The sequence below is a fragment of the Limulus polyphemus genome, unplaced genomic scaffold (genome assembly GCF_000517525.1).
Source record: "Limulus polyphemus unplaced genomic scaffold, Limulus_polyphemus-2.1.2 Scaffold1466, whole genome shotgun sequence".
Taxonomy (NCBI): domain Eukaryota; kingdom Metazoa; phylum Arthropoda; class Merostomata; order Xiphosura; family Limulidae; genus Limulus; species Limulus polyphemus.
In genome coordinates, this window is record NW_013667076.1 from 453 (window position 1) to 15,246 (window position 14,794).

Genomic DNA, 14,794 nt, shown 5'->3' on the forward strand with positions numbered 1-14,794 from the left:
ACTATTTCATGTTTCTGGTTTAAATATATAGAGGATGGAAATAAAAACATTACATCAAAAATTTTAAATGAATGATTTGCATTTTTCATTTTAAAAACTAATGTGAAAAAGTAAAGAAAAAAAAACAACAACCATAACCCATGATTAAATACAATGTGTCATTGCCTGGATATTATTTATTTTAATAAAAATGCTTTTAGTTCATGTAATATCAGTTTTATTTGGAGATAACCCTTATGTCTAGAGCAAGTAAAGAATGTGCTAAAGGTCATTTATCTTCTCTGTAACACTTGAATTTCATTTTGATTATTTATGACATTACTTACGACAGAGTATTTTATCAAAAAAGCCAAGAAATGTTAAGAATCTTTTTTCCTCTGAATAATATAAAATTCCTCTTTTTGTTCCCATATCTCAGTTTTTAAAAGTTTCCATGTCAAGTTGGAGAATGTGAAATCACGCAAACCTGATTCATGAGGATATCTTACCTTTTTTATTGCATAATTGACAGTGTCTTTGAAAGCTTCCCAGCAGTCCTTGCTGTTCGTGAATTTTGCTAATCTCTGCTGCAGATTTTCTCTTAGCTGTAATTAAGTTAAGGTCAGAGGGTGAAATTAATATACTTCATAGCCTAAATCGTTGTTCCTCAGCCGACCCCCACATCCAAGCTTTAGTCATCACCCCCCCCCCATTGTCTCTACAAGAATGAAAAAAACACACCAATTTTATTTATTTAAATAAAATGTTGACCCAGCGCAGACAGCTCTCGACTCCTTTGTACCTACCCACGGTTTGAGAAACACAGGCCTAAATGTAGTTATTAACTCCAGTGAGGAAATATTTGTAAAATAAATTAACAAACTTTGATAAGTTATATTGACATTTTTTAATTCTTGAGCTCTGTTAATTATAATTAACTCCATAATTCTCAGGCCCACATAAAAATAACTCAAAGCCACAGAAGTTCAAGAGACTTGTAAAAAAGTATATAAAACAATAACCATGGATGTAGCTAAGAATACTGACGTATGCTCATGTGTAACATTAAAAATTCAGGATACAAATATCAACACCCATAGACTTGTTCTTTAATAAATCGTATACATGTATCTTATAATAAAGATGACACTGATAAAAAATTTACAACATAGGCAAGTTTCATTGCAAAGCACTAAACAGGATTCAAAGATATGTTTTCAGTAACAAAATATTTAACTTACGCTTCTTTGGAGCTAGTCACATGCTAAGCGCTAGTCATGTGTAAATCCAAAGTTTCACGTTAAGTACAGAGCATTGGATTGTTGAGTTGGTTGATGGCAAAACATTCTGAGAGACAATAACCAAGGAATAATTCAAAGATCCAGCAGGAAACAACAATCCAGTGTCTTATGCAAGTATGTACATTGTGTTTTGAGGTTTGGTTTGATTTGAATTTTCACACAAAGCTATGTGAGGCCTATCTGCATTAGCCATCCCTAATTTAGCATTGATAGAATAGAGTGAAAAGTAGCTAGCCAACACCACTCTCCATCACCTCTTGAGCCACTCTTTTACCAACAAATAGTGGGATAATCACGTTATAACACTCCCTTGACTGAAGGTCAAAGCATGTTCGCTGTGAGAGGGATTCAAACCCACGACCTGCAGATTGTGAGTCAAGCACCTTAACCACCAGGCCATGCTAGTCCTTGTGCTTTGAGATAATATTCAAGATTTTTTAATACTTTACATCACAGGTCTAGTCTGTTTAGTTTCTCAGCTTAAACCTCAGTCACTTAGCTGAATGAAGACTTTCCTTGTAAATTTCCTGATTGATCTTTCTTTAATAAAGCACACCTATCTAATACTTGTGTGGAATTTGGTTTCATCCGAGAATTCCACAGAGGGTTTACTATTACTCACTTTGGATATATTTTTAACATCATCACACAGACTACACACACACACATATATGTATATATAAAGCTACTGAACAGCTTAATACCAATAATATTGTAACATTGTTAAACTGTGATATAGCATGAGAAATTGTTTACATTACGATTACGCTTAAGATGGAATGTTATCACGATATTGATAAATATCATCTTCTTACACAGATAAACAAAAGTATCTAACAAATAATTACATTTTTCACCTAAGAACCATTACAGAAAAAAGGGCAAAGTAATTTTCCATTAAACATTTTTTCCTCAAGTGTTTGTAAACATTTACACAAGCAGCCACAATATGCTGGTTCACCACATTTAAGTAACTCAAAAAACTCAAATATAACTAATATACCACTAGTAATATCAAGTGTTAGAAGTGTGTAACAGATTTCTAGTTATATCTATATATAGTAAATCACATTAAATACATATTAAGAAAGTTGACAAATCAATAACTTTACAATTCAAAATTAGAAGACAAAAAAGGATATTTCCATCTGGGCACAATGCAACAATCTTCTCCCATTTTTCTTCAGTTTCCATAATTTCTTGATTTTCTAGCATCAGGTCATTAAAATACTTCTGAATTATCTCTTTTGCTTTCCTAGAATGTAAACAGTTATGTGTAATACTTTACGGTTTTGTTTGATCATTAAACTGTTTTCAATACATTCATGAATTTAACTTACAAGAAGCAATATTCCCAGGAAATAATATCTTGTAAATATTACACATTCAGATACCATAGCTTAATGTGGCTGTTGCATTAGATTTAAAAACTTTGACGTATTTCAATTTCAGCTACCGTTAAAGACTTTCATGAGGATGGTGGTCTTCTTGAAGAAAAACATCACAATGTTAGTCCATAAAGTTAGTAAAAACACAAGTAATTAACCTATAAATGGTATTTATACTAGCATATAGATCACAGCCAAACTCTATGTTAAACATCTTACCATATTTACCATATCATACCAGACCCATATAAATCTTCATATATAAAACTAAACATACCCCTACCTTCCACATTAAACAACTTACTCCGGGTACAATATCATACCATGCCCATATAAATCTTTATATATAAAACTAAACATACCCCTACCTTCCACATTAAACAACATACTTCATGTGCAATATCATACCAGGCCCATATAAATCTTTATATATAAAACTAAACATACCCCTACCTTCCATGTTAAATTATAAGTTTTTGGTTAATTGAGAAAGGTTGGTGGTGAGGCTATCCTTGATGGACCAATAGGATGCTTGAAAATTACATAATTTATAATCATAAATATTTTGATTTTTCTTTTTGTTTTAGGGAGGTGAATTTAAAACCAAGAAGGTTCAGCTGGGTGAAAATATACATCCCAGTATAAGGTGGGCTCATTTTTTATGTAATTCTAGAATTGAAGCACTTTATGAACAGAAAACATAGAAATACGTTGAAAAATTCTCAGTGTTATAGGTTTCAAACTTGTTTCTAAATATTAATTTTTTACTTGGAAAGATATTTGGGAAGTGGCAACCATCTTGGTGTTTTATTTCCTCTGAGATTTTATGTTTTTCTAAATTTAGGTTTAATGTTATGCAGCGGAATTTCTTAAAATCAAGAAGGCAAGTTTTTTTTTTGATAAATAAATACTTATAGTTGTCAGACAGATCTGGTTTAATATGTACATGAAGTAAGTTTTTAAAGCCTTAAACTTGTAACCTCTTGTCACACTGCCCTAATAAATCAATATGAAAAAAACTGGTGCAGTCATATCAATAAGTTAGAATAATTAAATTAGATCATCCCCAGGTCTTCCCTTTTCAAGAAAAATGGAGAAATTTCAGCCTGTCTTCAAATTCCAATCCCTCCATTCCCAGAACCATAATGTGAATCCTATCCAGTAACTTCACAATAAGGGAACCAATTATACAGTATGTTTATAGTACGTGTCTTCTCCACATCTTGGTTTATTTTGAGATTTTAGAACAACTGTTTCCATGGTTTCTCAAGCTAATATCTCATCTATTTATTAACAACTGTGAGTATCATGAATTAAAGGTAATAAAATTATTTTAAAGATACTCTACAATAAATAAAGTGCCATTAATATATATTTTTTCTTACTCACTTAAGCCATGAACTAAAACCAACACTTTACAACAACTGAAATTATACCATTATTGTGTATCTCACATCCTAACCCTATTGAATTTCCTTTCTTATTTACCATGTATAACTGAAATTCTAGAAAGCTACGAGTCTGGAAAAAAAGGGGATAATCTAAAGATGATAACAGTGAGGAAGGTGATTTCAAAAGTAACACAATTCTCTAAAAGTCTGTGATCCTCTAAAAAAAGTTTGGACATAACTTTATTAAATGAAAATAAACTAATATCATTTGCAATAATTTTATACTTTTCAAAACTAACCCTGGATAGTGGCTTAAAAGTTACAAACCTTCATGTAGCTAGCAAAGTTACAAACCTCCATGTAGCTAGCAAAGTTAAGTTTAACTCACCCAACAACTGAATAATAAAGTATATTGTTCTATAATAATAATCATAATAGAACACAGTTTTAACAAAATTTTCTTCTAAAAGAAATGACACAAACAGTTTCTCCGATTATCAGTTACCTTAACAACTGTGAGATATTCTGCAATGGCTGAACGAGCTGTTGAAGTTAATTTACGGGCTACTTCATCACACACCCAACAGTGAACCCCTCGTCTTCCAGAGTATACCCACAAAAGGTGATGAAACCCAAAGTCCTCTGAAAACCAAAACAGACATCTATGCTATATTCTTTTTTTATTTCTGAGCACAGCTGAGAAAACACAAGTAACACCTCAAGCTCTATTTTTATGAACAGGGTCCCAATTTTTATGTGGCAAAGAAATTAAAATTATCTGGCCAAGAATTTGAAGTTATGCAGAAAGAAAAAATTACATACTGATTATGCATCAAAATGTAAAATTACGCAAACTTTACCTGAAGTAATAACAGCTTAAAATAATAGCACTTAAGATGATGTTAGACATTACACTGTCAACAGCAATTTACCAGTTGTATTTTTATGAAATAAGAAAAACAAACACATTTTTAGACTTTAGAAGTTATTTTGACAGGCCATTCATCAGACTGTATGGCCATTAAGCACCAAATGCCAAGCAACAAAGTCATAACTAAGTCAAAAATTATATAATTGATACTTGAAATCATCGGTGAAACTCCATAATTACAGAATTGAGGAAAAACAAAACTATTGTACATTTCACAAATACATCATTTATTCATGACCATAGTTTCGCCAGTAAAGACATCATCAAATATGGTAACAGTGACCTAAACTTGACTTTAATAAGTTTAAAAATTCAGACATTGATAGTACGGTGACATGTTAATTATACAAAAAACAACAATGTTGCAGCCATGTAATCCCATTAAACTTAGAGCCCTTCATGAGATAATAACTAATACATAAAATTATACACACTTTTCACAAACAACAACAATCTTTGATCTTCAAATCAGGTTATTACAAGAGAAATATGTTGAGAAAAACAAAAATTATGTCTTTAATATTCATTATTAGTTTCAAATATTGTGAAAAAATATTCAGAAATTAATTTGGTAAAAAATATATTCTGTACGTAACAACATTTACGTAAAAAACATCTGTGAAGTAAACAGAAGAAATACCCTTCAATGCTCGGTCCAAAATCTTCATGGCAATCACAATAAAAGGCCAACACTTTTTACAGATATCTGTTCCCGAGCAGCAATTCCTTACTTCATCATAGTCTGTCATATCTATGTCAAAAACCAGTTCTTTTTCCAAAGGCTGAAATGTTGAAACTGTTCTGTGCTCTCGTGGCTATAATACGGAAACAAAATACATAAAATATTAAGTTGTGTTTCTATTCACAAGCTCTGTACCTACATATCAATTAAAAAGTATAACCAGCACAAAACCATTACAAATTGAAAAAACACTAACTTACAGCAATGGAAGTAAAAAAAGGGTTGAGATTGATCAGTATATATGCAAAGTAAGTCTGATCAATTAATTCAATAATCTATGAGCAGTAATAACTTTGATTAGTATCATGTAAGATAATCAATTAATTAAAATTAATATTTCTGATTATCACTATTTTGGAATTTTCCAATTTCAAGTTTCATTTGAGAATAATCGATTAGTGGATGGTAAGCCTGACAATTAACCTATTATCCAATTCCATTAATCACCCAGCTGTAACACAAAACATGGGGAGTCTCAACCACCAGGAAGTTACAATATGCTTTCTCTTAGCTGTGCTTACAATTACCATAATGATGTTACATCAAACCACAACACCATTTGACTTACTCAAGTCAAACATTTCATCCAATGTTTATAGAAACAATAATACATCAAATTACTGATGGTCTTATAATACCCTGTATAGCCTGACAAAGTGACTGTCAACAAGGATAAGCAAGACACTTATGACATTCAAAACAAATGAAATAAGAAAATATTCTGTGACATTTTGATGTTTATTCATACTATGTTGTAAGTTAAAAACAAATTTTTTGTTAAGAGATCACAATCAAGATTATCAATAGAAATTACTCATGTAAAAAAAATCTATTGATTCATATATTTGTGAGAGAAAACAGTACTTTATTTTCAGTATGTTTGTTTTCCTTTAATGCATTTTTTCCATCTGCAGCTACATTTATAGACTAACTGCAACTACCATATATGGTAATTAAACAGCAAGTCTTGTAATAAATATTTCCTTCAAGATGTTAAATGCAACCCATCCTCACTCTTCTTACCCTCTTTTTGTACAGAAGGGTTTGGCATAATACACTGAGGTTCAGATAATTCAGTGCAGATAATGACTTCTTGGGGCTAATTTGGGAACTTAGACACAGAAGTCTATTACAGATGTTTGCATCCTGCACAATAACTGTCATGTTGACTTGAACATATGACTGAATACTTTGTTTTGATGGAACATACCTTACCGTCATGTTGACTTCAATATATGACTGAATACTTTGTTTTGATGGAACATACCTTACCGTCATGTTGACTTCAATATATGACTGAATACTTTGTTTTGATGGAAAATACCTTACCGTCATGTTGACTTCAATATATGACTGAATACTTTGTTTTGATGGAACATACCTTACCTGGCATGTTGACTTAAATATATGACAGAATACTTTGTTTTGATGAAGTATACCTTAATGATTTCAAGTCCACACAAAAATGGTATATCCTCTCAGTATTTTAGTGTCAGCAGATTAGCCAGATAATGTATAAAGTGTATCTTAGAATATTTTCTTTACTCTCTGAACGTTTAACTTACCATGACATCAATAACCTGCAATCGATATAAATCCCTTAAAAAACTTACAATATTCCAAGTAAAGGGATATTTATTCATCCTGTTAAGTCCAAGTTGATCTCAATCATAACCCATTCACTGCGGCCAAGATGTATATTTCTCAGTGCTCCCACCCCTCTCACACTGCAACTGGGACAAAGTTCCAAGAGAGAAGCCTACTTTAACTGCACTGTGCTCTAGGTTTGTTCTTGATAACAAGCTTCTTCCTTTCTTCATTACCTCCAGTGAGCAGCTGGTGGCCAGTTATGGAGGAGTCTGTTGCTTCCCTTGCATCACTGATATAATTAAAACACCATTTTTTGAAAAGCTAGAATTTATGTCAAGAAGTCCTTTGTTGTAGCATTCTCCAGAAAGGATCAATTGTAGGTTCTATATACACTTGCAAATTGCAAGGGGTCAGAACTTTTAACTTGAGAAGTCACAGGATATGAGAATATCCAAGAGCCAAAGCAGTTGGTTATGCAAATTGTTACCGCAGGTCATGAAAAAAAAAACCTCTGTACAATTTTTAATTTTCAGTGTTAATGTCAGAAGTATCAAACACATAGTTGACAATCAAAATTCAAGTAGCTATTTTCACTGAAGACCTTTCAGATATCAAAGAGGTTAAAACTTCTCATTCTAAAGGCATTAATGACTACACTTACTCTGAAACTGTAGACTGCTCCAATGTCAATTTTATAAGGACACTTTTTCTGAACTTCCCGCTCCATTTCTGTTTGATCCATGAATGACTGATAGCGCAAATAAATATCATCTTGTAAAGTAAATGAAAATTCTCGATATGGGAAGTAGTTTTTATTCACTGAAACAAAAATATTAAACACAGAGTTTGTAAAAGAAGTCCACAAATACAAAAAAACTTTGTCAATTTAACTATAAAAGCATTGTGTGATTTTTTTTTTTGACAGCACACCACCATTTAATGGGCAGGATGGAAATTTATATATGGGACTTGAGTACCGGTACTAGTTGCCCAAATGGTAGAGCATCTCTCAAGACACTAACGTGGGTCAATGGGGCATACTCGATTCAAACCCCTATCAAGGCAGCTTTCTGTTCATACAATTTAAATTTTTACAATTTGTGACCTAGGATTTGGTGAACAAACTTTTGTTTTTCCCAAGGAGTAGGACGAGAAGGAGATTTCAATAAAGCCCACACTAGGCAGATTTACAAGGATCCTGATATATTATAACCTTCACAGACTATCATTGTAATTGTGTCAAGTTACAGCTTTAAGTTTGACAAATATCTTACCAAACCATAGAAATTGAAATCTTTCTTCAAACCCTTCATCAATCATTAATTTTCAAAACTTTTAAGTATCAATATACTGGATCTAAATGATCTAAAAAGTCACTCTCACAATGTCATTAGTGTTTGACAGTGAAAACTAATAAGCTTCAGAAAATATTTAAAAACCGTAGTGCAACAGATTTAGAAATTTTTGTTGAATGAATAAAAAAGTGAAAAATTTGAGAATTTTTAAAGAAATGTGAAATCTGTTAACGTCTAACGATAAATTAGTCTAGCCTATGAGAATGTACTTACTCAACAATATACGCTAGTATAGACATTACTATTAGTAGTATTAATAATATATATATGTCTGTACACTCATCATATACTATAGTTTACTTATGTTATATGCTCCAAGTTCTAGGTTAGCCTATTCGGAAATAGTGACTTACAATTTCCATACGTCATCCACCTGTAGTATAAACTAAACGGAAAAAGTCTTTTGTAGTAGACTGGTAATAGATCAGGTAAAACCTCGGGGTTGAAAATATATTGCTCATTCTCTTTCGAATCCATTTACGTTTGGTAAAAAAAGAAAAAGCTAAATGAAAGTGAAAATTCTATCTTCCAATTGTAATTTGGTATGGTTTATGTATACTACTGCTTTCCCGCCAAATTCACCAATGTTGAACTGTGCTTTGCGCCATATTACGGAATGTTTGTAAACTAATATTAACTTCTGCTCAAAGCAAATATTGTCGGAGTTGTGTTTGATAGAAATGTTTGTTAAAACCGTGATATATTCAAAATCAACTTGTCTAATACAGTTCAGAAGATTATTTAAAATTGCATTTGATTAATTAATTTACTTATTAAAGTTTTAGTTTAATTTGGAGTTAAAGATATATCACTAATTTTATTATCACTAAGATTATTTAAAATTGCATTTGATCAATTAATTTATTTATTAAAGTTTTAGTTTAATTTGGAGTTAAAGACATATCACTAATTTTATTGATTAATTCAACACAACATAATGTTTTGGGACAACATGGGACCTATTGGTCCATCTCGGCTAAATTAAAATAATTTTTAAAAATCTTAAAGCCAGCCCTTATCATTCAAATACTTATCAAGCTTTTTCTTAAACAACATCATCTGAAGCATCTACAGCATCTGAAGGCAACCCATTCATCACAACTATACTTTAGTAGTATTTACAGGTGAAAATTATTTCCTCAAAGAATATTAGGTAGGTCTACTATATATATAGGAAAGATTATATCACTAAGTGATATTGGATTTACTCCAACTAACTGAGTTTGAGCAAGAAAATAAATAGACTGTCATGATATGTAACACACTTTGAAAACCATATTTATTGATCTAAGACACAAAACACAGTGCGTATTCTTGCTTATGGATGCTACACTTGTGAGTTGAAGAGATTTACATCTTCCCTTGAGATTGCCGCTAACTAATTCAGTCAGGATTTGGTACATTAATGTTTTGACCCAACAGTTCTTAGTTAACAGGAAACATCAAACTCAACAATGGCAACTATCCTTGTCCACATGACTGGTAATTTTCATTCAAATATAAGAGAGACCATAACTTCGAGATATCATCTGGGATCTGGCTTACCTAAAACAAAGAAATTCAAAAACATCTGGCTTACCACTGAAGGACATTGTCTGTTGACATCCTTATTCAACATGTAGCATTACAAAGGAACCCTTTTTTCCCAATGGGCAGAACAGGTGTTATCTCCTTGCAATAAGAAAGGAACAAAGGCAACTGGAATGAAATCAACTTAGTGACTTTATTGACCACACGTTGTACAAAAACTGCATAGCATAAGAATAAACGAAACTTTTTGAGAAATTCTACATTAAAATGAAAAAGTAGAAAATGCATGATATAACTGCATTCCACACTTTTCTCTTCTTTTCTCTTTCAGGTTTGTCCTCAAACTGACAATTACATTAACTTTAAAACCAATCATACTTGCACTCATACTCTGATTAAAGAGTGTGAATATTTTCTCATTCCTGCAAACACTTATATGCAACATGAACAACACAACCCTTCAAGAAAGAGCTACCATTCAAAAATCAAAACCATTTGACAATTAGATAATAAATAATTGTATGAAAATACCCTTAAACAATAAACTACATAGTGAAAACTATTTAAGGATGAATTACAAAGAAAACACTTAAATTAAATAAATTGATATAAAAAATTTATACTCATTCAGAGGTTCTGCTCCCTCTCACCTTGACCACTCCAGTGCCGTGGTGGTTGCCGAGATAGAAGCCCCTTTCCTTGTCTCTATGGATTGGATTGTGGTCAGTATTGTTGGTGGTATACATCTGGGTGGTGGAGACGATCCAAGAGGTGGCTGGCTTTTCTGCATCACTGTAAAGGTTGTGTTAGTGTCAGTGGTGACATATAAACTAGTGATCGGGACATCAAGAGAATCCAAGCTCCAGAAAGTTTTCTTGAACTTTGGTATATGATGTACTTGTCAAAGGTGTGGAAACACTGAACCCTCCAATGGAACGTTTCAAGAGTGAGTCCCTTCGGCATTTAGTTGTCAATGCTGGCTCCATCTTCACTGGAATAAAAAATGATGACATAGGCTACTGCTCGGACACTTATAGGCTTGATTCCTCTAGTGTTGATAAAATAGTGGTCACTGCTATTCCATTCACGACTAGTATGTACAGTGGAGGTTTGAACTCTAAAAAGGTCCTCAGGTATTGGTAACAAAAAAGGTTTGGCTACCACTGACTGGTGAAAGAAAAAGATAGCCAGAATGATCAACAGTTTGACCTGAAGTAGCAAAAGTTTGGATTGAAAATATGAGGTCAGGTAAATTTCAATTGATCAAAAGTTCAACTAGATATCTATTTTAAAATGGTCCTAACTGCTCAATTATAACCATTACCTGATCTAAGACCCTTTAGAGATAGGGTAATAACTATAACTACGTATCTTGGTTAAGTAATATTTATGCAGTTTTACATGTACTCACACCATATATTTGCATAGAAGATGTATCTAAAATGTCTTTGAACTTCCCAATCCTCGGCTTTAATGGGTGTCTGCTTCACTAATACCCTCTGTTGTCTAGCAGAGACAACAGTCAACACAGCTTATTCTTCTCACCACTGTTTGGTTATCACATGGATAGAGCTCAATTCCAGTATGAACTAAAGAGGATCAAGACTACAAAACTGGTTCCTACATACATGAATTAAGTCAGGCTAGGTGATGCCAGTTCCTACCTTTGACTATTAGAATGCACTAACTTTACATTGTCTCTTCTTAGAACCTTCTTCCACGCACAAGTTTAGTATTAGTTTTAGTGTGACTTGAGAAAAAAAGTTACTTTCTACTCCCTTTAATACACCAACAACATGCATTTTAATACGTTATAACTGTACCTTGTACTGAAATAATGTTAAGAAAATATTTAGTAAAACTGTGTACTTTTAAAATATTTCACTCTGCGTGATTAAGAATATCTCATTATAACCAAATAAAACATTAGGTATACCAAGTTTGCATTTGTTATGATATCTAAGCTCCTGTCTATAAACTTCGTAAACTGCTGATAATTAACCCACTCATAGATATTTCAGTATCCACCTTAACTCGCACGTCAGTGGACTAATCTGCTGGAGAAAGATGTATGAACTTGTCCAGCTGGACCTGATCTGCTTCCGTGCTGCTGACACATACCACAGTAACATCAATCTTCACGTTGATAACTTCATTCCTTTATAATCGTATTGTATCACCTCTTCTGAAGTTTGTTAGCCTTTCCAAATTGTTGAAGTACATCAAATAATGCAGACATAACCATTCCACGTATTTCTTTAGACCATGGATCGGCAACCTAAATAACACGAAGAGCTATTTTTTACAAATTTGGTAAAATCGCAGGATATTGAGAGCCACAGTGCATGCAACCCCTATTTCAATAATTGGAGTGAAAGGTCTAGTGCATGTATGACTATGTTTGTTAATCCTGGTCATATCAGTTGGGATGAGCACTAATCATACTTGATAATGGCGTACAGAAAACCTGTTTACTGAACATGCTCAAGATTGGGAAATCCTGCTCCCTGTTGACACGATGTACAGTCCTTCTCCTAGGGTGGGTATCCCACAATGTCTAGAGTATGGGTTGCAACCTATGACTTTGGAGCCGCAGACAGTTCTTTATTTATATTGTATTATATAGTCTGATAAACCATCAAACTGAAAATGATGTGGCAAAGTGAGAATCTTCACCACACATAAAAACTTTATATAACTCAGAGAATAACTGACTGTTGAAATTAACTCCCTGGTTATCTTCTTGTGCTTTAAGTTGTGCTATTCAGGGATGAGTATGTCGCCAACTGTATAGAATATCCAACAATTCTCTGTTGAAGCTTCCCCTGCCTCAATCAGTTCTTTCTCTGGATAACACACAGGACAAGTATTCACACCAGTGCCAAAAATTTCTATTTAATTAAACGCAGCCAGTAGAACTGCCATCGAATATTAGCACAAGTGTGAGTAATACTTTAGTGCCTTTCAGACTTTGTATTATGAAAAGTCTGAAAAACCTCATGCCTTAGAACTCTGGGGCTTACTATCTGCAGCGCAGTCTGAGAACCACGGCTCAGTGGTTGATAACAATTGTACAACACACCTTCCTTCCTTCATTCATAACTGACCATACAACTGCCACAGGTTACGTGAATCAATGTTAATTTCCTCCATTTGAGCTGGCTGAGCTTTACCTTACTATATGTAAGGAGTGCCCACAGAAGCATCGCTAGGCATTGCCACATGGGTCCATTGCCCCAGTTCTATTTGACCGTGCCTAGAATTCCCAGTTGGTGTTTTGAAAAATCAGATTAGAAACTCATATCATACTGAAACGTCGAAGATTCCCACTCCTATGGGCCCGAGCCCCAAATCTTTTAAGTACCTTGCGATGCCTCTGAGTGCCCATGCTAGATTTTGATCCTTCAGTTGCAACTATTTACTATTGAAATCTTCTATTGTATGACTTTACACTGCTGTAGTGGAAATTATTTCAACTCCAACACAGTGTTTAGGATCAGGAAATTTCATGAATGGATGTGCAATAAGACATTCCATCTGTATTAGGGTATTGTGCACCCAGGCAATGCACTGCGACAAAGTCATATTCTTGCAATGTTGTTATCCAATTAGCCATCATGTTTTCCAGATTTTCAAAGTTCATTAACTGTTTTACCGAAATAAGTAGGACGAAAGTGCTTTAAAAAGACAACAACTGCGTGTAGATCTTTCTTGATCATACAGTATCTGTGTTCAAGAGCTGTCAGTGTATGAGTAGCATACATGGTTATATACGCTATTCCATCCTGCAACTGTGAAAACTCTGTTTCAATTCCGTCATCACATGTGTTGGTGTCCTTAGGAATTGTTTGTCTTTTGATGGATATAATAGCACTGGAGTGTCCATTAAAGAAAACTTTATGGGTTAGAATGCTCGTTCACATTCCTCATTACATCGAAGTGCATCTCAGTTTTAGTGAGAGCATAACAGGTGTTATTTCCATAAGATTAAAAAGAAACAAAGACAACTAGAATGAAATCAATTTAATGACTTTCTTGACCACGTGTTATGCAAACACTTCAATGATTGATAACATAGACATTTTGAAAAAAACTACTTTAAAATAAGAAGGGAAAACGTGTGATATGCCTGCATACCATGATTGGCGCGAAGTTAGCAGGACAGCTACCACAAACACAAAGCAACGAGGAGCCAAAAAATGGCAAAAATGGCTTGCCACGGCAATCAAAAGGAGGCGCCAATTATGATGGCCTATCCTGAGTGCTAAATCATTTAATTACAGCTATAAATTTCGTAATATTGTCCCACTCATATTATAGCAGCAGCTTTGTAACCTTAGTGGATAAACATTAATGTACAAATAATGTGAATAGATATATAAAAGTTTTTATTTATATAACAGAAATATCATAGAATGTTTGGTCTATAATTCTGTGAGTAAAATGATCAAGTATCAGGATCAGAAAATTTTTTCATTGAGTTTTAAAGGATGTCAAATATAGGGTATGTGAGCCACTTTCTCTCATTGCACTAAAAAGGTGCCTAGGAATTAGAGTTGTTATGCCACTCATAATCTTAAAGGAGAT

General features: G+C 33.2%; 1 protein-coding gene across 1 annotated transcript; it reads right to left on the minus strand.

Annotated features, from left to right (window-relative positions):
• Positions 1-487: 487 nt before the first annotated feature.
• LOC106463708 (DNA primase small subunit-like) lies at positions 488-9,271 on the minus strand. Its single transcript, XM_022391288.1, has 6 exons — positions 9,031-9,271; positions 7,984-8,141; positions 5,631-5,805; positions 4,565-4,701; positions 2,423-2,535; positions 488-586 (listed from the first exon to the last, which is right to left on the minus strand). Exons 1-5 carry the CDS (start codon positions 9,152-9,154, stop codon positions 2,503-2,505), a joined length of 627 nt encoding a protein of 208 aa, XP_022246996.1. The 5' UTR covers positions 9,155-9,271; the 3' UTR covers positions 488-586; positions 2,423-2,502.
• Between the last annotated feature and the right edge of the window lie 5,523 nt (positions 9,272-14,794).